The following is a 20,631-nucleotide window of genomic DNA, read 5'->3' on the forward strand; positions in this document are numbered from 1 at the left end:
TTTAATACAAACATTCACAAGATGCATGGGCCGTATTGTGAGCACAGTCCAGGTACTGCGAGGAGGGAGGTGCAGCGTGGGCTCTGATGATGTATTTTGCGCTTATGACGCAATTCACGGTGTACAATTTGTTGCTGCACACGAGGGAACACCTGTCTTTGTGTCAGCTCTCAATTTCAAATGGGCGACTCTCTTCTACCTCTCTATTAGGTCGTTGTTAGAGCTTAGACTTCATCCCGTGCCAAACTGGGGTCAAGCGAGGCTTATGAGGTTGGGCCAGACAGGAATGTCTGTCAAGCTCTTATCCCTCGGAAAAGGGCTGGTCCAGGGTCATTATTCAGCAAGGGGAGTCGGTAAGGCCAGGTGATGCTGACCACAGTACAGCGGTTTTGATTTTGTAGGCCCTGGGTCTTTGCATGTGTGCGTGCGTGAGAAGGTGTGTGCGAACTGACAGGATCACTCCCTGTCTGATTCACAGTGCTCTCAGCCCCTCTGCCAGCCCTAATGACATTGAGACAGAATATTAACCTCACACGCTCAGCGGGAATATCCACAGGGGTAGTCTATAACTCAGACACTGTTGGAGCCACGGTGGTATTAGCAGCTTTAAAATTTCAGACAAATGCGCCGTGATGTAGACATTTACAACAACTGTATCTGCACTTCTCACTTAATAATCTCATGTAAAGCGAAGTAACGAGGGTTGATATTTAACATCTCTATCAAAAAAGAACTTTGATAATTATGTTTCACAGGTTTCCGCTCTCTAAAAATATCTGTTTGTTTTAGCAAATGATGTAACCCTCGGTAAAGTTCACTCTATCATGCCACTATCAATTGACAGCTTTGTAGCTCCCGATGCTTTCGCACGCGGGAGCAAGCATAGTGCAATATTCAAAACAGATTAAGAGTGAGCCCACATAAAGAAGAGATTTGCTGGCGGCGCCAAATGTACTCTAATGATTTGCATTGCCATTAATAGTAATTTGCAGCTGCCTGGGAGGAGACTTGTAATCCCCTTTCCATGTGTGAATTGACATGCATTCAAAGGAAGGCTACGTGTGTCCTGAATGTGTGATCTTTAAATGACTGCCACCTGAGGCCTTGCAATACAGAGAGAGAGGAGTGCCACACTGAGCAGTGACTGTCTGCATGTGAGCAAGACAGGGGTTGGCGAGAGCTTTGGGGGGGAGATAGAGACAGATAATGACAGCCTAATTCACCATCCCCATCAGAGGTGCGTGTGCAGAGCCACGTATAGACCATAAACTGTAGCTGGAGGGGAGAGCGCTGAAAGAGACCTGATCAGCGTAGTGTGGAGGTGGTAGGGGGGCTCGAGGGGTTGCAGGGCATTAATTTGCTTTACAGTTAATGTCATCTTATTTATCATGAGCTAATCCCAGCACTGTTTTGATGCCTTATTTTTGGTATTTTAGGCTATTTACTCGTGTTTCCATTGCGGGCTGAAGTAACGAAATACAGCAATGCTGAACTAATGGAGACTTGTTGTATTAATAGGTTACATATTTCTTTCCCTACTGTCTGTATTTTCAAGCCGCACCTTTTACACTTTTTACACATATACTAATATTAGCTCATCTGGTGTCATATAAGCTTTAGACTTTTGTATCAATATAAATCTCAAATGTCTCTAAAACTCGTTAAAGCAAATCTATTCCTTCTCATTTTTTCATTGAAATAAATTTCTTTAATGTCAGTTATCAAGGAGGTGCAGTTATCTAATGAAATTTCAACGTCTCTCTTGAAATAAGTGGATTTGTAATGCAAAGTGTTAGATAACACAATCAAAGTGGGAGATGTGGGAAAATGGGATTGTTTAGGAATATGGATATTTTTAAATTGCACATAAAGACTGACAGATATATTGCAGTATACAGAGTTGAAAGAACCATCAGGATATTTTTTGACTATTTAAGGCTGAATGGCTTTACGGCCTTCTTCCTTCATCTCTAGCCAACCCTCCTCCATTCACCTTTTCTTATTAAGTTTATTAAAGCCAGTCCACATGCCGGCTTTTTCAGGTCCAGTTCCTTTTACCATTCATTACAGTACCTTATCCTGGCAGGCAATCTGAAGTGTGCTCTGAATAGTCCATTATGCACATATGAGGGCCATCATGGCCACAGTATTGGTCAATTCATCAAACATTTATCTGTTGCCCTCTGAACAGTATGTCAGTATGCCCGTCACTCTGCAGCTCTTGCCCTCCATTTAAAATAGGTGTGCATTGCTTTTTTTCTCGCACTGATGCAACCTTTGAGGGGACTTTGGCTCCTGAGCTGTGGACCGCAGCTGTGAGGGCTCTCAAGCTTTTCAAGGGACTTGTGTGCGCATGTGTTTTAATATACATTAGACTCTGGAACTTTTAAGTACCACACTGCTAGCTGCAAGGATGCGACCTCTGATCTCTATCACCATTTCAGTAATAAAGGAGGCTTTGAGGTTGTTTTACTTTATAGCTCTGTAATGGCTTAGACAAACTCCGTGTTTGACCTATCGTCTTCAGCCGACACAAGGAGGGAGACTGTGGAACACATGTAAAAGAGCCCGGGCTGCTGTTCTTCATTTTTCATGTGCTGCCTGAGGATATCCAACATGACACTAGTGCACACCATTGGCAGAAGTGACTGACATTTCAGCCAATAATGGTCGAGAGTTTTCTTCCCTCTGTTGTCAGCAGTGGTTTATCAATCACTATGTCTGCATCAGTATTAGTGTATTGATCTGGCAAAGCTGCTCTCTGGGTCAGTGTCTCCTCTCCAGTGTCCTTGTCTGTGCTCCCTGTGCCGAGCTTCCTCTGCTCCAACTAAATATTGCTGTGTCTCCCCTCTGTGTTCAATAGGCTGGATCTTTGCGGATAATGGAGGTTTCAGCACATACATGCGCTACTTGTGTAAGCTCGAGAGCACACACTTATGCACACAGGGCTGTGTGATGTATGATGGTGGGCTTACACAGGCTAAGTGGTAGTCAAAGCGTACAGACAGCCTGTGTGAAGTATTAGCTCTGACAATGAGGCTGATCATAATTATCTTAACAAGGAGAGGATTCATCGCCTCACCTCGTTAAAGCTACCGCCTTTCTCTCGCTCGCTCGCTCACTCTCTTTTTCTAGGTAATAGGTTTTTTGGTTGTTGTTGTTTTATTTTTTTGGGGGGGGGGGTTTGTAGTTTTTCTAAATTTGTAATGTTAAAATGGTAAATTATTTTTGGGAGTAATTCACTTCCATAAAATTCTTTATTCTATTTAATTATTATGTTTATTCTTAAAAAAAACATTACACTTACCTTTTTGATAATTAATTATACTATTAAAATAATGGGATTTGTCATACTAGCAGGTGTATGAAACATTTAAAGCAAAATGTTTGGTGTGTGTGTGTGTGTGTGTGTGTGTGTGTGTGTGTGTGTGTGTGTATATTTCACTGTAGAAATTTCGCGTTTTGCCTGTGCCTGCCATTTATCACATCTCTGGGTTAGTCTCATTAGTCTTTTTAATAGCAAACCCTACCCCTTTTCTTAAGGGGGTAAAGTACTTTTACTGCAGTGCCTAAACTTTGTTTTCAGAGCCACACATTAAAACAAGAATGCTTATAAAAAGTAATGAAACCAGTTATGGAAGTTTGCAGAGGGAGCAAAGAAAGCTGGAGAGTATTAGAAGTTCAATCCCTTGCACTGTAGCTAATGCTGGATGGGACTCTGGGGCTCTCCCCTGGCTGTGAATTTAACTGATTAAATCAGCCAGTGCACGCAGTAGTGGTGACATGAAAACAACAATTAATAAGGCTCCCTCCTGAGCCATGCGGCTCTCTTTAACCGAGCAGCTAATAACATAACCCACAGGACTGCAGCCCATCATACACACACACACACACACACACACACACACGCATGCAGGTTTCAGTAGTTTGTTAGCAAGCTTTGTTCACAGTGAATTAAATAATGGTTATCCAGTGTGGTATACCTATACTTAAACAAAGATTATATGCAGCATTTAATTGCATTTTGTACTGAAATCCTATCAGGACAAACACAATAAAAGTGCAAAAAAATGTATTAATTGCATTCCCATTTTTTGGCTTTAGAGCCAGTAGCCTAGCCACAAGTAGCCTACAGTTTACATGTTACTACTACTTGTGGATTTGCATAAGCAGCACTGGCATATGGACAAATCCCAGCACAGCAGATGACACAGAATGTACTCAAAAGGAACAGGAAAGTTGACTTATTGTCACTACATTGGAAGTGTTTACTTGTATTCTCTGTTGAGCTAACTATACTGTAGCTTTTTTATGCCTTTATAAATGAAAAGTATCATTGTGGGGGGAAAAAATACAAGCAAACAGAAAATGTCATAAAACTGGCACATCTCACCGTTCATCCATCTTGCCAGCGCATTAATCAGACCTGATAAGATGTTGTCAGCTAGCGGCTTTCCCAGCACGCTGGCTAGGTGCTGTCAGTTGTTGTGGGTGTCGAGTGTGTGTGTGTGTGTGTGTGTGTGTGCAAAATGTTGATGTCTTTAAAACGAGTCTGCCTCACTCGCAAGTCAACAATGAATTTGCTGATTTATTGTTTTCCACTCATGAAGGTAGTTGCAACATTTTTGCTTTGTACATCAAAGCTGCTGCGAGTATGTCTGCTGCCAGCGTCTACAGTACTTCTTGGATCATGGACTATGCCTCAGTGGACCTCGGGTGGTGGGTGGGGAAAAGTGAATGAGAAACTGAACAGGCTAATTAAAAGTGTGTAATTAAAGTGCACATATGGGAACTGAGTTACCAATTAGTTGTAAAAGTTAAAATCTTGATAGGATCTTAGATTTATACTACAGCCTGTCCTCCGTTTTTCCCAAAGTCTTAATCTTGCCTTGTCATTATCTTTTTCCATAATCTATTCTGTACATTATACATTGTTTCCATATTGCACACTGCTTCATGCTTTCCATATGCATGTTGTCACAAGAGTTGTGTGCGCTAGGCAGCTCATGACACTAGGCAGATACAGAGAGGAGCAATAGTTCATGCTGCAGTTATTTAGACATCGGTGAACCTTGAGTTTGTCATGTAGAGATGTGACATGGCTCACTTGGATTTATATTTATATAACTGCATTTTCAAATCCATCTGCTTTTACTTTTACCAGAAAACATTTTATCTGTTTAGTGTAGAGCTTGGAAAGAATGATTAGTGCAGTCAAATGTACTTAATATTCAGAAATTCCACATTTAATGAAAATATGAGCGGTGAATAAGAGATGTTGAGAGTTACCCTGTCTGTGTTTTGTCAGATTTAGATATCAATAAAGCCACTCAGGACACTTAAACATGCAGGGCTAATAGTGCGAGGGATTAGACAGCACACGCATTACCTTTGTGCAGCTTCTATGGCTTGAACTTTGCAGCGCCCTGACACCGGCCCTACGTCATTTTTATGCCTGTGTGAATGTGTGCGAGAGGGACAGAGAGGAAAAGGAGTTGAGATGACCCTTCACCTTCCTTTGCACTGCGTCATAGAAAGAAACGGAAAGGCAAAATGATTCCTTTAGGAGGAAAAGAAAATAGTCCTTTGATGTTAAAATCCCGACACTAACCCCTATCATGGCACAGTTGCAAAAAAAAAAAGTTTCCCTTCCATTCCATCTGTGATTGCAAGTGTATTCCAGTTCCTCTGTGAAAATGATGGATGACAAGTTAAATTTGTGTCTGGGGAGTGAAGGTGAACTGTGACAGAGTGATTTGTCTTGGGAATGGAGGGTTAGGGTCAGGCGAAACTGGGTGCCTCAAGGCACAAGACATTGACAAATTCATCCTGCCCGCTGCATTTCTGAAGCCTTTTGTTTTGAATCCTGGCTACTCACAAGTGACCCCCATCCCTCATCCTGCCAGCCGCTGAAGGATGCCTCACCATGCCAGGGGAGCTCAGCACCACTAATTCTTGTCATTCACTTCCTTGACAGGCCCAGACCCATACTCTCTTGGTGCATGAAAGAGAGCTGAAATATTTATTTCTTCTCAATAACAGCTTACCAGATTTAAAGCCATAACAGTTTTCCTGCTTCCTTATCATTGCAGGTCACTGGCAGGCCTCAAAATGTTCACTGAGCTGGAAGAGCTGATCGTCGACAACAATCTGCTTGGAAATGACCTCCAGTTGCCCAGGTTACCCAACCTCCACACCCTGACGCTCAACAAGAACCACATATCCTTTCAAGGCCGTTGCTCAGCCTCTGATTTGCATTTTCCAACGCAGACATTATTTACAGGCCTCGGTGTCGGCATCAGCAGTTGATTTCATATTAATTGTTGTGTCACTGCCTTCCTGTATTGTCTCAAAAAGCCACTTTGTTATGCCACGGCTCTGCAGGAAGCACTGGGTGTTGCAAAAGAGTGTACAAGAAGTTGGCTGTCGCAGAGCTTTACACTGGACTAGTTTTTGAACCACAGGGACCTCTAGTGGAATCAGTTTTAACTGTCAACATATCTTTTTTTTCTATTTTCAAAAAGAATAAAAAAGTAGCAAATTAAAACCAGATCCAATGAGCGAGACATTATATTTGCGAAATATAGTTGGTTGATTTGTTTCTTTTTTTCTTTCGCTTTAATTTGCACTAATGTATTTGCATCAGCTTTAATATTGTATTGCACCGTTTTCCTCACTGCTATAGAATTGTCCAGGTATTATTTGTCACTTAATGATCACATTTTGGCCTCATTTATTCGAATCATCTTGCGTTCTACTTGCCACCCAACGTAAACATGTTAAAAACCAGAGCTCTGCACAGCCAACCTAAATTTAAGACACACTGCGAAGCTGTTTATGATCAGTCAGAGAAGTGTGAACTTCCCCTCCAAGCTTCAGAACAGCTTTAGCAATGTGTCCTGTTTTTCTCTGGTTACGCAAATCCTACTGGGTAACGATGCTTACTCTTTCTCTCGCACATACACACACACACTTCCAGAGTCAACATTAAAACTGGGACTCCTTGAAGTGTGCATCTGGGACTGTGCGCTGAGTTTGGTTGTGAAGTGGTCGGCACATGCTAATAGGCCAATTATGTACATCCTGTCGTGGCATGGTGCCATTTTAAAGCTCGAGCACTGCATTAGTGCAGTTGTATTTTGACACTTTGGGGCTCAATTTTCCAAGTGAATGTATTAGTGATGAATGTGCCTGCTTAGGGGCTGTTTGTTTTTTCCACGTTTCGCAAAAGTTTTCCACGGCACAGCTCTGAGAAGCACGGACTGTTGAAACCACAGGGCATCCATCATTTTGTCACTGTTCTGCACCCGGCCACCTAGGAAATGAGAGCGTTCAAGAGAAAGAGAGAGAGCAGGAGCCAAATTGTGTCACTACTATATGCCAAAGCCTGCACCTTAAATTGCCCCTCTGTCTGCCCAGTCTCACAAAGCCACTGACTAGCCTCTTTGAGCACCTCAGTAAATTTGACAGTGATGTGTTTTTGTGGAGCCAGGCCTGGGAGGGGCTGTGCGGGTAGTAAATGCTAATGTAATTAACAGCACGAGGTCCTTGACATCCGCCCTTTGACACCTGACTGATATCGAGGCCTTGCTGGAACACTTGGCTGATGTGACCCCATCACTCGAGTACCTAAGCCTGCTGGGAAATGAGGCCTGTCCTAACCAGCTGGTCAGCCCGGATAAGGACGAGGACGACTACCAGCGATACAGGTCTGTTGATGTTACGTATCGATCTTGTATGAGGAAGATCGTTATGTGTTTAGATTTTTAGATACTCAACTGTTCAGAATGATAGGTTTTTATTAATAATGTCTTTGGAGATGTTCCTTTTTTTAAACAAACAGCTCCTGCAGTTCATAAGCAGACTGCGGATTCAACCACATCACTCTAAAAGCTTTGTCAACTGGCCCCTCTACACTCCAGTTTGCAAAATGGATTTCATGTGTGACTAGTCACCACCACAAATGAGTGTTTACTACCCTGCCTTACCAGAGCAGATGATGCATTAAACATCAAGCCAGGCCTCAAGCCATGCAATATGACCACCATTTGTCAGGGTCCTTTACATGAAATGCGATAAAAGGCGAAAAGCATACTCTCTTTTGTCTGTTTTAGCCCTAAGTGCTTGTTTCTGACTCTGTGTTGCCTATTAATCATTTACCACCCATGCCTTTCTTGAATAATCTTTCTTCTCTCTTTTTGTCTCCCTTTCTCCCCCCCCCCCCCCCCCCCCCCCCCCACCACCACCACCGCCACCAGCCATCGCTCTCACTTCCCTCCCCTCCTCCCCCCTTTTCCCCCTTCTTCTCGCATCCTTATCTTACTGGTAAGGAAAGCTGTTCTGTTTTGACTGACAACGTCTATGGTCCTGTAATGTAATATTCATAATGTGTCACATAGTAAAACATCAATTTGAGCGTGATGCAGATTTCATGTCTGACAAGGTTAGGCTGTATGCAGGTCGTGACAGCACTGGCCTTGGGCAATAAATACCCAGCCCAATGCCTCAGGAGCTTTTGGTCTCTCAAGTGAAATACCCTGGTGTGCTGCATCGGTGCCCCAATTAGTGCAGTGACATAGAAATACACTATTCGCACAGCATTGTGTAGTCTGCACGGGAGTTTAGATAGCGTTCTTTTATTAGGTGACTGTACAAATGCTCAGCAGCCGTTCGTAGTACTACAATAACAAGAGTTCAGTTCTCTAATATTATACGTAAATAGTGGGAAATGGCTATTCAGCACAGGACTCCTCAGAGTAACTTTGGTTTAAAATGTTCTGGCAGTATAATTCTCTTTAAAATATTTCTAATGTACTTGTAATCCCTTACATTATAAGACGTCATCAATTTTTCCAATTTCTCCGCTGTGGCTGATCAAAGAGATGCTAATGATTTCTTTTCCTTCACCCAAGACATTACTGAGTGTAATGATTGTGTTAATATTCTTTCAAATAATTTCAGCTAACAATTAAAATGAACTTTCCTGATGTGCCAATAAACACAGTGAAACAAACGGGTATAAAATGTTTGTTTTTGTTTAGCTGGAGTTTAACTTCTTCTAAACTTTATTCAATCTGGAGAATAAAGTTTGCAACAAGTAAATGAAGGATAACTTTGGTTTTACGAATTTCAGACAATCATTAGAATTTAAGGAATTCTCTAAGAGACTTCCCCTTGAATTTAATGCACCAAGTAATGCTGCCATTGTAAATGAAATGAAATTAACATTAAATGTTTTAATTATTTGACTTTTATTACATGTGTGTTATTGCGCCCCACGCCCCCTTAGTAAAAAGCTAATTGCACTGTTCTAAATGTTAGTCTCGCTGTTAGAACCAGATATACTTCAAAGGGTGTCAGAAGCCATATTTTGGTATTGTCAAAGTATACAGTAGCTACTCTTTTTCTCTTTCACTAGTCAACATATCCCAACCCTCCACCACAACCAAGCCCAACCCTCCACTCTACCCCCTCTGTCTCTCTCGCTTTCTTATCCTCCCTCTGTGGTTGAGTTGAATCATTAATATCCCCACTGGCTGACAGAGCCTTGTCATCTGCTTTGACCCTGTGATGGTAGGTTACCTATGGAGAATAACCTCTCTACATGTCTCCCAAGGGCATCTTCACATTTCATCATGAAAATGCCCTGAACAAAGTCTTTCTACATGGAGGGAGACACTGGATTGGGAAGGGGCCTCTTGGATTTGAGTGGTGGAGCTCTCACCAGCAAAGGCGCTCTTTTTTAGTAGCTAGGCCTCATTTCTAGAAATATTATTTGATTTATTCTCAGCTATAATAATCCTAGACAACGTGCTTACTTTATTTTAGGAAAAAAGAAAAAATCCAAGTCCAAGAATCCCTTTTGAATCTTGGGTATCTGTCATCAATATATTTCAAATCGGTTTAAATTGATGGCAGAAGAGAGAAGCAAACTTTTTGGACGTCAAAAATATCATGCACAGAAGAGTTAGACCAGCTGTTGAAAACACTCTCCCCTCTAAAGGCACGCTTTCTATTGTCTCCAATACCACAAGAACTGCCATTGTTATTTACTCATTGTTCTAGTCTGGCACACTATTAAAAAATCGAATACATTTTTAATTTAATGTTTTTTAAGTCCTTTTTACCTGGTCTTACCAATGGTTTATCAGCAGGTGCGTAGTGTCATTTAGGGTTGTCACTATACTACAGTTTTGTACTTGTCAATACAACATACAGCAAGTTAGTGCTTGCTTCTGGTGACTTGACACTGTTTTGGTGTCAAATAGCATTGTAAAATATTCTTTCTGTCTAGACATAAATGATTGGTTCATCCTAAGAAAACAATACTTTCCAGAGCATGACAAAGTTTGCTGCCAGGCTCCCAGATTCACTTTATTGTTTTATTATTAGCGATAGCTGCTAGCTACTTTTTTAATGCTACCATTAGCAATATAGCAATGATAGCATTTCATGATAACATCAGTCGTCTGCGCAGTTATGGGTAAATGCTTATAGTTTAATGGCTGACAGTAATGTGCACACTGTTCAGGTTAAAATTTAGGTTGACAGTTAGTGTTGTGAGCACCAACTTTTTTAGCTATTTGCAACAACGCTGTGTGAAGTTGTGTGTGTGCTAGAGGATCCAAAGACTGCACAGGACGTGATTTGTATATTTAAAAAACCCAAGCTCACGCTGCCACTTAAGAATAACAGGCAGAGCTAAGTTAAAAATTTGAGTTTTCAAAGTTTCAAGTTGAGCATTTTACATTTTTGACTTATCTTAGAGTATGTTGAAATTCAAATTTATTTGAATAAGTTATTCAAAAATTAGAAATTTCTCAATTTCAAGTTATGAAAGTCAAGATTTTGACATGCTAACCTAAAATTTTGACTTACAGATGACAATTAGTTTGATGATCAATTAGTAAGTCTAGTAAGTCAATATAGGTGTTTTTGTTTGTTTGTTTGCTTTTGCAAACCTTGTGTAGAAGCGTATATTTGATCATGTCACAGGAAAGCTGAAAAGTGATCATACATTTAGAAATGCGGTCTTTCTATTGATGATGATTTAAACGTTTGTCTGTTTGCTTTGTTTTTTCAGATTTTTAAATTATTTTTTTCCTTAATTTTGCACAAACATATTTTATATTCCGTGTCAGTCTAAATGTAATCCCCCTCCTTATTATCCTCAGGTGTTGAAAACTTTACACAGGCTTTGCCATCTCCCTTCATCGCCATCACCATCATCAATTTGTCACGGCTCTCTGCACACAGGTCTTGTCTTTGGACATATCCCCCGTCCTTTCTCACCCTCCACTTAGGTGCTGTATGCGTGTCCTTTTTAGCTACCAGCTTACCCCTGACATACCGGTTCCTCTATTCCTGCCTGCCAGTGAAAGGATCTGTTGTCATCTGTGTATTCCAACCATTATCTTTTGACGTTTCTCTCCCTCCCAATGAAAGACAGTGTGTCTGAAAGCTTAGAGAGATATCTGTGATGCTTGCAGAATGACAGCTCCAGCAGACGGGTTGTATCTTCTTTCATGCTATTTATATGTCATACTTTTTCTTATCAGCTTTGAAGGTTATTACATACAAGAAAATATCACCATTAAATCTGCATCACTATTAAATCTGAGTAAACATGGCTTCTTTTCAACTTTTGTTGATGCCTGCATTTACATATTAGAATTTGTGTCAGTTTGATTAGTGTATCACGGTTTACACACTTCCTCAGATAGTCTGTCTCTTTGTCAAGAATAGACCTACAAGGAGGCCTTTTATGGCAACAGTATGTTAATGCTCAGTTTTTCCTGTCTCATTATAGGTACTTTGTTCTGTACAAGTTGCCACAACTGAAGTTTCTGGACACCAGGAAAGTAACCAAAAGAGAAGGGATGGAGGCACAGGAAAGGGGCGCATTCATGAAAGTGGTCAAGCCTAAGCCGGAAGCTGTAAGTTATGTCTTTTAGTTTAGTTTTTTTACACTGTTTTAAGTAGCAGAACCTCTAAAGAACTGAATGAGTTTGTCACTTTGTTCCCTTTCCTATTCTCTTCCTTTATCCTTCTTTTCTTCCTTTGCGTGCTTGACTGTCACTCATCCTTTACAGAGGTCCTAGAACTGTGGCCCTTTGAAAACAGTCGGTGTCTCCCAAGGCCTAGAGTGTGCATGCGTGTTGCATGTGAGTGTGTGTGATTATGGCCTGACCTGATTTCGTATGCATGAGCCCAGATCAAAGACGACGGGCGGCTGTCCGGCCACACTTGTGTTTCCAAGTGTGACGTGGCTGGAGATTGGAGTGACAGCTCATGTACATGCTGCTCGCAATCACTTAATTATCTCAAGTCAGTGCATTCATTCATCCTTGTCTTGTTTGGGACCCCAATGAATAAATACAGTATAAGAAGGTTTGCCCCTTTTACTTCAATCCCCTCGTCTTGCTCATTTTGTAATGCACTATAAATGATCATCTTTTGTCCACATTTGATTTCCTGTAACTGTAAGATCATGAAATATTTACTGTTGGGATCAGCTTAGCTTTGTCATTTCAATGCTCTGGGGCTCCGACAGTCAGCCTGGGAGGTAAAAATGGATCCAGACAAGGCATTCGGTGATAAATCAGAAGCATGTGAGTTAATGTCGGGTTTAAAAGTGCACGAGAAAAACAAAATATTTATTGATTCAGACAATGAGCTAAGATAGTGTACTCTTTTAGTGTCAGATCATGCTACTCTTTGTTCTTGATTCTTCATGCAAGTGGCAAGTGAGATAGCAAAACACTAAAATAATTTAACCTCCGTCTGCCATGTTTGGTAGATAGAGAAGAGTGGAATGAAAACACTGCTCATCCACTTTATATAAAAAGAAAATGGGGACCTCTACAATGCTTTTTGGCAGGATAAAGTCACTTTTAAGATTTTATTTACATAGCCTGTCAGTGAAAAAGAAATGTTTGCTTTTGTCGCCACAGCCCTAGATGAAAGGAAAGATAATCACTGATTCGGGCTGACATGATGTGTGTGTTTTTGTGTCTTTGCGTCTTTGAACCTGCTGTATATGATTATTTATTCCCTATGCAAAGTAAAAGGTTACAGCTTTGATGAAAATACGTCTACCGAACATTTCGCACAGTATTTTGTGCGCCTGATCGTACTCTTTTTGTACTATGTACACTTCCCTATTAGCAGTGTTGGGCTGCTAATGAAGAGCATTTTTGCCTGGACATATCCTGAGTGGAGGATGTCACGGCAGCATTTCCATAACATTTGTTTTGAGTTAGATGAGACGTGATGTGTCAACTACCGCAGACTTGATGAGCCATGAGTACCTCCCGGCTTTAATTGTCTGCATCATCAGAGTGATTGTAAGTTGACCGATAGTGCGGGCCACCAATTAGTGAAACGTCTGCAACAGAACAGGAGATTGGGAAGAGATGATGGCGTAATTAGATATTTGTGTTTTCTTTTATGTCTGGTACAGCAGGGTGTTGCTCATAGCACTGGCTCGTGGTACAGTGTCTGCCATTAGATTCATTACAAAGAATGGTAATTAGATGTCTTGCTGTCACTAACACTACCATTCGAGTCTCAATTAGTGCAAGTACTGTGGGGGGGGGAAGGACCACGATTGTGATTTAAGACATTTATTTATGAAACTGATTCGGGGGGTTTGGAGGGTGGTGGGGCTCTGTGTTCATTTATTATTTATATGAAACTATATGACAACTATTCTCCATATTGTTAAGAGTAAACTGAAACCTTAATAACAGCAGCAACTGCAGCAGATTTACAGTGATACGTGCCCGCTTTTGACAGCACAAATTTAAGGAAAAGCCCCTTTCGTTCTCACTGCATCACGTACAGTATGTATTGGAATAGTTAATGGGCTGGCTTTGAAAAAGACAGCAGTGAACTTTCGAGACCTCACTTGAGTCATATCAGAGTGGAATATGACCACAATTTAAACTCCTTTTCAGTCATGCCATTTTGGCCTGGCACAGAGGATTGCCACATGTTTCTGATAAAGCAGTTATGGTCTTTAGCACAATATGAACACCATAACTTTTCATACATTCCCAGTGTTTTCCTAAATCACAACCAGACATTAAAGAGCTATTTTTTCGTAAAGAGAGGCAGACACATGCAAAAGCCTGTAATGAGATTTGCAAGTGCGGAATTAGCAAAGGAAAAATGGTGTAGTTTTTAGAAAGGCGTTAAAGAACCAAACGTTTGTTGTGAAGACGCACAGTCAGTCTGACACACAGGAAATAAACTCACATTTGGGCATTTGTTTAATTGTCACTGGGTCGTTAAAATGCATTTCTGATTTTAAAGGATAATAAGCAGTTGGGCATGAAATGGAAGCAAAATGACTAAGACTAGATAGAGAAACTGTACAAATACCTGAGGTAAACAATTAAAAAGAAAAAAAGAAAGGGATGATTAGTGTTTTCCCAAAACCTCAACAGTGAGCAGAGTCAGAGTGGAAAAGCCTTGAGCTGTATTTGGGGAAATTGGGCGTGTTGGAATGCAATAATGTGATAATTCTCTTTGAGGACTTAGAGGTCATGGAATGAAATGGCGTCAAACCACGTAGAGCCATTTGGACCGTGCTGGGCTGCTTTTGGAAAATGCATGTGGTACATTTTGGCTCAGTTAGGCCACGCCACTTCCACGCAGCCCACATTATGCTGTCGAAACCCTTGGGTTAAACTGGCCATGTCTATCAAAACACTGTGACAGCACTTTCTGTTTTCAGATCCCAAGTAGAGCTTTAAAAAGTGCGTAGCGAATTTAACTAGTAGAATAACATTTACTTCTTGCCTGATGTTTAAGAGCGTTTCACAGTGAGTGAAGTAACTCCACGGGCCCCCTTACTGGTAGCTACGTCAGCCAGTTATAAATGCTCCTTGGATGTCACTTAGATTTTGTCCGGATGAAGTATTTGACTTGATTTTCTAGCATGAAGACAGTTTTTTTTTTCTTCCCCCCACATCCTTCTCGGTATAATGTAAAGCAGACTGCATTGCAGGGTGGCTTGAGCCAGCTCCCGGGTCCCATGAGTCTCTGCACACTGGGTAACGGTTCTTCAAGGGAATTGACAATGACAGAGCCAGGAAAGTCCTCAAGTGGATCTTTTCAGTTCAGTTTTTTCTTCCCAAGACACTAACCTGTTTTACTCTGCAGCACACAGTGGTTCATTTTAAGTTTGCGCTGAAGTGAGCAGTTCAAATCTGAGATAGGCTACATCATTTTAGAGCCATGATTGTGCATTATGTGATGCACGATTCTGATTTCGTGTTTTATTTTTTTATTGCATTGCAACTCTGCAAAAAGAGGCAGTATTTTGCTATAGGTCGGTTGTTTAGCTTCCTTAAATGTATGCTGTGAAGAATGTTTCTATGTTCATCTCACTGCTTGAGAGTTATGAGTTCCCCCGAAGCTTTCAAACATAACAAACAGTGTGCAATATAGCACTTTGTGAATGTGCCTTCAGTGGGTTTGCTGAATCATTTTACTGAACAAATGTGTCCTTAGAGAAAACTCAAACAATATGGTTCACGACAGGGGGAGGGAATATTACCCAGCAGATTCCCACGGAAGCATGTTTATTACCACTCTTTACCAGAGATGGGCAGTTACAAGTAACGCATTACTGTAATCTGATTACTTTTTCAAGTAACAAATAAAGTAAGGGATTACTATTGCAAAAACGGTAATTAGATTACCGTTACTTTCCCGTAGGCACGCTGCGTTACTGCGTTACTAAAACCGTGATTTTTTTTTTTTGCGAGAATGTCTCATGACAGTGACGTAAGCGAGTGCGACGTTCGTGACAACAGCTGTGTGCAGATCAACAATGGATAATATATCAGTGCGGGAGAGAGTATGAGCGTGCAGCGTTGGAAGTACTGACCTTGCTTTCTGTTTGATTCCATAAAAAGTGACAAAAACATTAGTGTCCGTTGTGCGTGGGAAGAAAACTTCTTTTTTTTTTTTTTTTTTTTAAACTTCCGAGCAAGCACCGAGTGCGTTACCACGTAATGGGAAATTCACAGAGAAACTCGCGGATTCTTCCACTGACTGCTGGAATGTGCAGAAAATAGGTTTAAATGTTAAACAAATTTCTTCCAGTCAGAGAATGTTGCATATAATTAATTTTTTGCTTCATGCATAAAGTTAAAAGATTAAAACTAATAAATCAAGTTTTAAAAAGAGACTTTTCCATTTGATTACATTTTGTATGATGGATTATGTAGAAAAAGTAGAATTGGGCTGAAAGATCTATCGCTTTATCACCTATTCAGGTTGTAAATCGTGTTTTTAAAAAGTAACTAAGTAATTAATTACTTTTGAAAATAAGTAATCAGTAAAGTAACAGGATTACTTTTTGGGGGAAGTAATCAGTAATTAGTTACTGATTACTTTTTTCAAGTAACTTGACCAACACTGCTCTTTACTCTCCGTTTGATTCTCCATGTGCACCAGATATTATACCTAAAGAACCTGGAGTTGACAAATTCCTGCATCGAATGAAGTTGAATGAGGAAAGAACTGCATAGTAGTAGAGGGCAAACTATAATTACACAAACTGCCTCTCTGCCTTATGTTCGCTCAGATGAATTCTCTTACAGACTGTGATTTTCTTGCTTTTGAAGTCTGTTTTCTTTTCCAGCTTACATAAGATAACCTTTATTAGTCCCACACGTGGGAAATTTGTTATGTCATAATGTCTTATTATCTGTTAATTGCGTCAGACACTCCTTGAGACGCTGCTTTTTAACGATAACGTATCCTAAATCTGAAAGCAGCTGTTTGCAAATGTTTGAGTGTGTTTAGTTCATACGATACACAAAGCACAGTGCTTGCTTTTTGTCGGATACTTCCAGGGTACCACATGTTCGATGCGTGTATCAAACTGACTGAATGGCGTATGCTTCCGTGTGAGCTTTTCTCTGTAGCTGACTGCTGAAATACGTCCAGAATTTGGACCAGTAGAGCGAGCTCTATCCTGAATGTTCTGGCAGCTTCAACTGAGAGGTCACGCAGGGGTTATAAGCTGGGAAAACAACAGCAATTAGAGGGAGTGACTCACATTGTCCACATAAATCATCCAGGCCCTGCATATCATAAACACACTGTAAAACTTTAAAGCACAATTAATTGTAAGTAAGTGTGCCAATATTGATTTATTGCCTCTTTCAAAGCATAGAGACACGGGGTGCATGACCTGAGTGTCACGTCACTCTCGCAGGCAAAAAATGATCGATGTATTATTCACTTTTTTTGGCTGAACGCAGTGGATAAAAACAAACGTGTGTTTTCCTAAGGGCCTTTATGAGACACTAAAGTGGCCTTATTGCATTAACTGCCTCTCCTTCTGCTGGCATCCGGTGCAGAGAAGGCACGCCTCTGCGGTGAAGCATTTGTTGTCTCGATGTCTCTTGTGTTCAGCGGTGGAGTCTGAGGCTTGTCAGAAAGCAGGCCGAGGCTGGCCAGCAATAATGAGATGTCTCCCTTTTTCTATTTTCATGTTAAGTTTTCATAAAGTTTGACAAATCATGTGATCGGTCATATAACCTTTCCTTTTTTTAAACTTTGAAAGTAAGTCTTGGTTAAGCTTTTATTACTTTAATAATATTAAGTGTCTGGGATTGGCAAGCTACGTAACCTGTTGTCTGAACATACTTTTCCAATGAAATCCTTCATAAGGCTTTGGGAAGGACAGAGTTTTTATTGTAACTCTGCTGATTTCAAATTTCCTTTTAAATGTAGAAATGTGCCGGGGAAAACCCCACTTTTTCCTTCCAATATCACTGATCACTTACTTTATCATTTTTGGACATGTTTGAGGTTTTTCTCACATGAAAATGTGCCTCTTAAAACAATGTCTTTTTTTTCATTGCATGTAATAGGGCTGCAAATCTCTACAAACCCTGTACACGCACTGTAACAACAATATCATTCCACTAAGGCTTTTCTTCAATTACACTTCTTATCAAATGATGGTTTTTAGCTATTGCATCGTACAGCATCCCAGTGCGTTGGCCTATCAGTTCAGTCAGAGATAATCCTCCCTGTTGGTCTCTTTGGTGACAGAAAGATGCTGCAAGTGTAATAAGAGACAGTTGGCTTAGTGTTTTCGGAGCTCGGAGGGAAAAAAATCCATCTTTCTTCCTCTTCTCCTGCCCCACCGGGTGCTTCTGCAAAACTCCAATAAACTTTAATTCTTTCAAAGAGATCTGTTATTAGTTTGCTTGTCTCTTTTAGTTGAGGTTGACTGTACACATTAATCACTGTTTCAGCACTTTATAGTTTACTTTGAACTTGATTATCACGTGCCCCTGCTGAAGGCAGTTTTGGTTAAACTTACTTTCTGATTTTTATTTTTATGAGACAAGTCAAGTGATGTTGTTGTTGTTGTTTATGGCTTGCAGATGTTAATTATTTGTTATTTATAAAGTTAAATTTACTTTAGAGCTTTGAAGCTCTGCTGGATGATGCAGGGAAAGTCCATACAAAGCGAGACAGAATAATTATTTTCCTGTATTGCCAAGAATTGGGAGAATCGTTTCTGCAAAAGAAGTTATATTACGATCGCATGAGGTAGGGTGAGGGTTAGTGTCAGGGTCAGGGTCGTCAGCACCTAGACCTCAGAGGGCTGAGATGAAAAACATGGTGCTTAGAACTCTTCCCTCTCTCCCCCAGTGCGCTGGATCACTCGAGCTTTAATCCATTATGCCAGTTGTCTCTGTTTTTCAGTGCGGTGTTAATGGAGATGGAGTCATCTTTCAGCAACAGTGACTTTCATGAGCCGGCAACAGAGGACAGAGCCAGAACTGAAAGTCCCTCCACTGAAGTTTGTGCTTACACAGGCCTTCTTTGTGGTTTTTAGAGCTTGTCAGACATGTCAAGCACAGGCTAGAAAAAGTATATTGTTTCCAGGCACTTGGATTCCTTTCCCCCTGACATCTGCCACTCTGCCGAGATGATAAATTCTTGCCTCATTAAGCGTGGGTGTGGGATTACAGACTGACAACACATTAATCACTGGGCTGGGTGGCAGCAGCCCCGCACCAGCTACAGGCATTGTTAACCAAACTTTTCTAATGTGTCACTCTCCTCCTTGACAGCCCATAATCAATCATCCTGATTGGCAGGGCTGATAGATTACACTATTTATACTTTGTGTAATGAAAGCTAGCGTTTCCACCTACTGTCATTGTCGAGACGATGATAGGCCACCTCGTCCGGCTCAATGGGAACACATACAAAAAAGAAACGGAGAGAAAAGAGCGGGTGGGCAGACCTTGGCGTGCATTGTGAACTTTCAAAGAGACACTGTTGAGTTCCAGGGTGGGTGGGTGCATGGGTGGTGTGATGTTTGAGGGGGGTATTCTGTGTGTCCGTATTGTTCACTCTACACAGTATAGCTTAAAGGAAGTCTTCGCACCATCACCGAGTTATTGTCACGTTTGTCGTTATCAGCGGAAGGCCATGCTCTCACAGGTAAAACTATGTGAGAGCACTTTGTCTGTGTGAGATTAACTTTCCCTGTGACCCCATTGGCGAGGTGAGTTTTTGTTGTCAGAGCGTCTTTTCTGGCAGAAAGTGAATAATTTACACATGTATAACAACAAAATGACAGGACACCATATACGGTATCTGTGTGCTTGTTAGTGTGCACGGGTCAGCAGGACAAAGGATAATGGATTTCCCTGTTTCCTTGCTAAGAGCGTTAGCGCTATGTTACAGTGCTTTACAACCCCCCAGCACAGTTTTTTTTGTCTTTTCTTGTTTTTTGCATGGGAACTGGATGAAATGACACACGGCTGGTAGCCTTCAAACATAATAAGGTTAGATTTCTTTTTGTTCATTTCAGCCGTATGTCTTTGTCTGATATTAGAGATGTCCTCAGCGCACAGAGTGAGGATATTGAATATGATCTCTTACAGTAGTTGAGAGGGTGCCAAGCTTTTTGAGGAGGGGAAAAGGGTCCATCGTGTTTTTGACAGGCAGTAAATCTGAGGCTGTTTTTTTTTTTTTTTTTTTTTTTTTTTTTTAAGCGATGGCGTGCTGTCATGAAATTAGTTAACTAGACCATATTATGGAGAGCCAGGTAATTTACCCTCAGAGATGCAATCGCAGATAACTAGCAGGAGGCCGCATCCCTGACCTGACATTGCTTTGTGTATAATGCAAAATCTAGTGACATGCTCAATGGGTTCTGTCAGCTGCAGGATTGAATTCTCTGCCTACTGCGTCTCAGTTTGGAGCACGCTGGTCAATTATTTCTGAGGTTGTCAGTGCATAGGGAGACACTGTTATTTAGTATGTGTTAACTTGGCATCATTAAGACACTCAGCTGACAGACAATAGCACACCTGAATGTTATTTATTTTGATTCCCGACAGGGGTAACCTTCAAACGCGTTGACCTCCTCCAATTTTGCATTTTGTGAAATCCCACTCGGTCCATTAGAAACGGGAGCTGTCGAGACAGTAGGGAATCAAATGACCACAAGTCGTCTAATCTAACGCAGTAATGTGCAGGAGAAGCTTCCATTTGTTTGGACAGATTGCTCTGATCACATGGTGGCAGTTGAGTGCCTGTATCCACGCTTCTGCACCAGACGTTGTTGTCCACACA

The 20,631-nt window shown here is 41.0% G+C and overlaps 1 protein-coding gene across 1 annotated transcript in view; it reads left to right on the plus strand.

Annotated features, from left to right (window-relative positions):
- Positions 1 to 20,631, plus strand: part of lrmda (leucine rich melanocyte differentiation associated) — a 209,416-nt gene that overhangs the window by 126,734 nt on the left and 62,051 nt on the right. The window contains exons 3-5 of the mRNA XM_085477555.1: positions 6,093 to 6,219; positions 7,570 to 7,709; positions 11,810 to 11,936. Of these exons, the coding sequence (XP_085333681.1) occupies positions 6,093 to 6,219; positions 7,570 to 7,709; positions 11,810 to 11,936 (394 nt within the window). The remainder of the gene's footprint in view (positions 1 to 6,092; positions 6,220 to 7,569; positions 7,710 to 11,809; positions 11,937 to 20,631) is intronic.

Source organism: Copadichromis virginalis, linkage group LG13 (assembly GCF_057382275.1).
Source record: "Copadichromis virginalis isolate Kocher_CV1m ecotype Utaka linkage group LG13, C_Virginalis_male_GT1.1, whole genome shotgun sequence".
NCBI lineage: Eukaryota > Metazoa > Chordata > Actinopteri > Cichliformes > Cichlidae > Copadichromis > Copadichromis virginalis.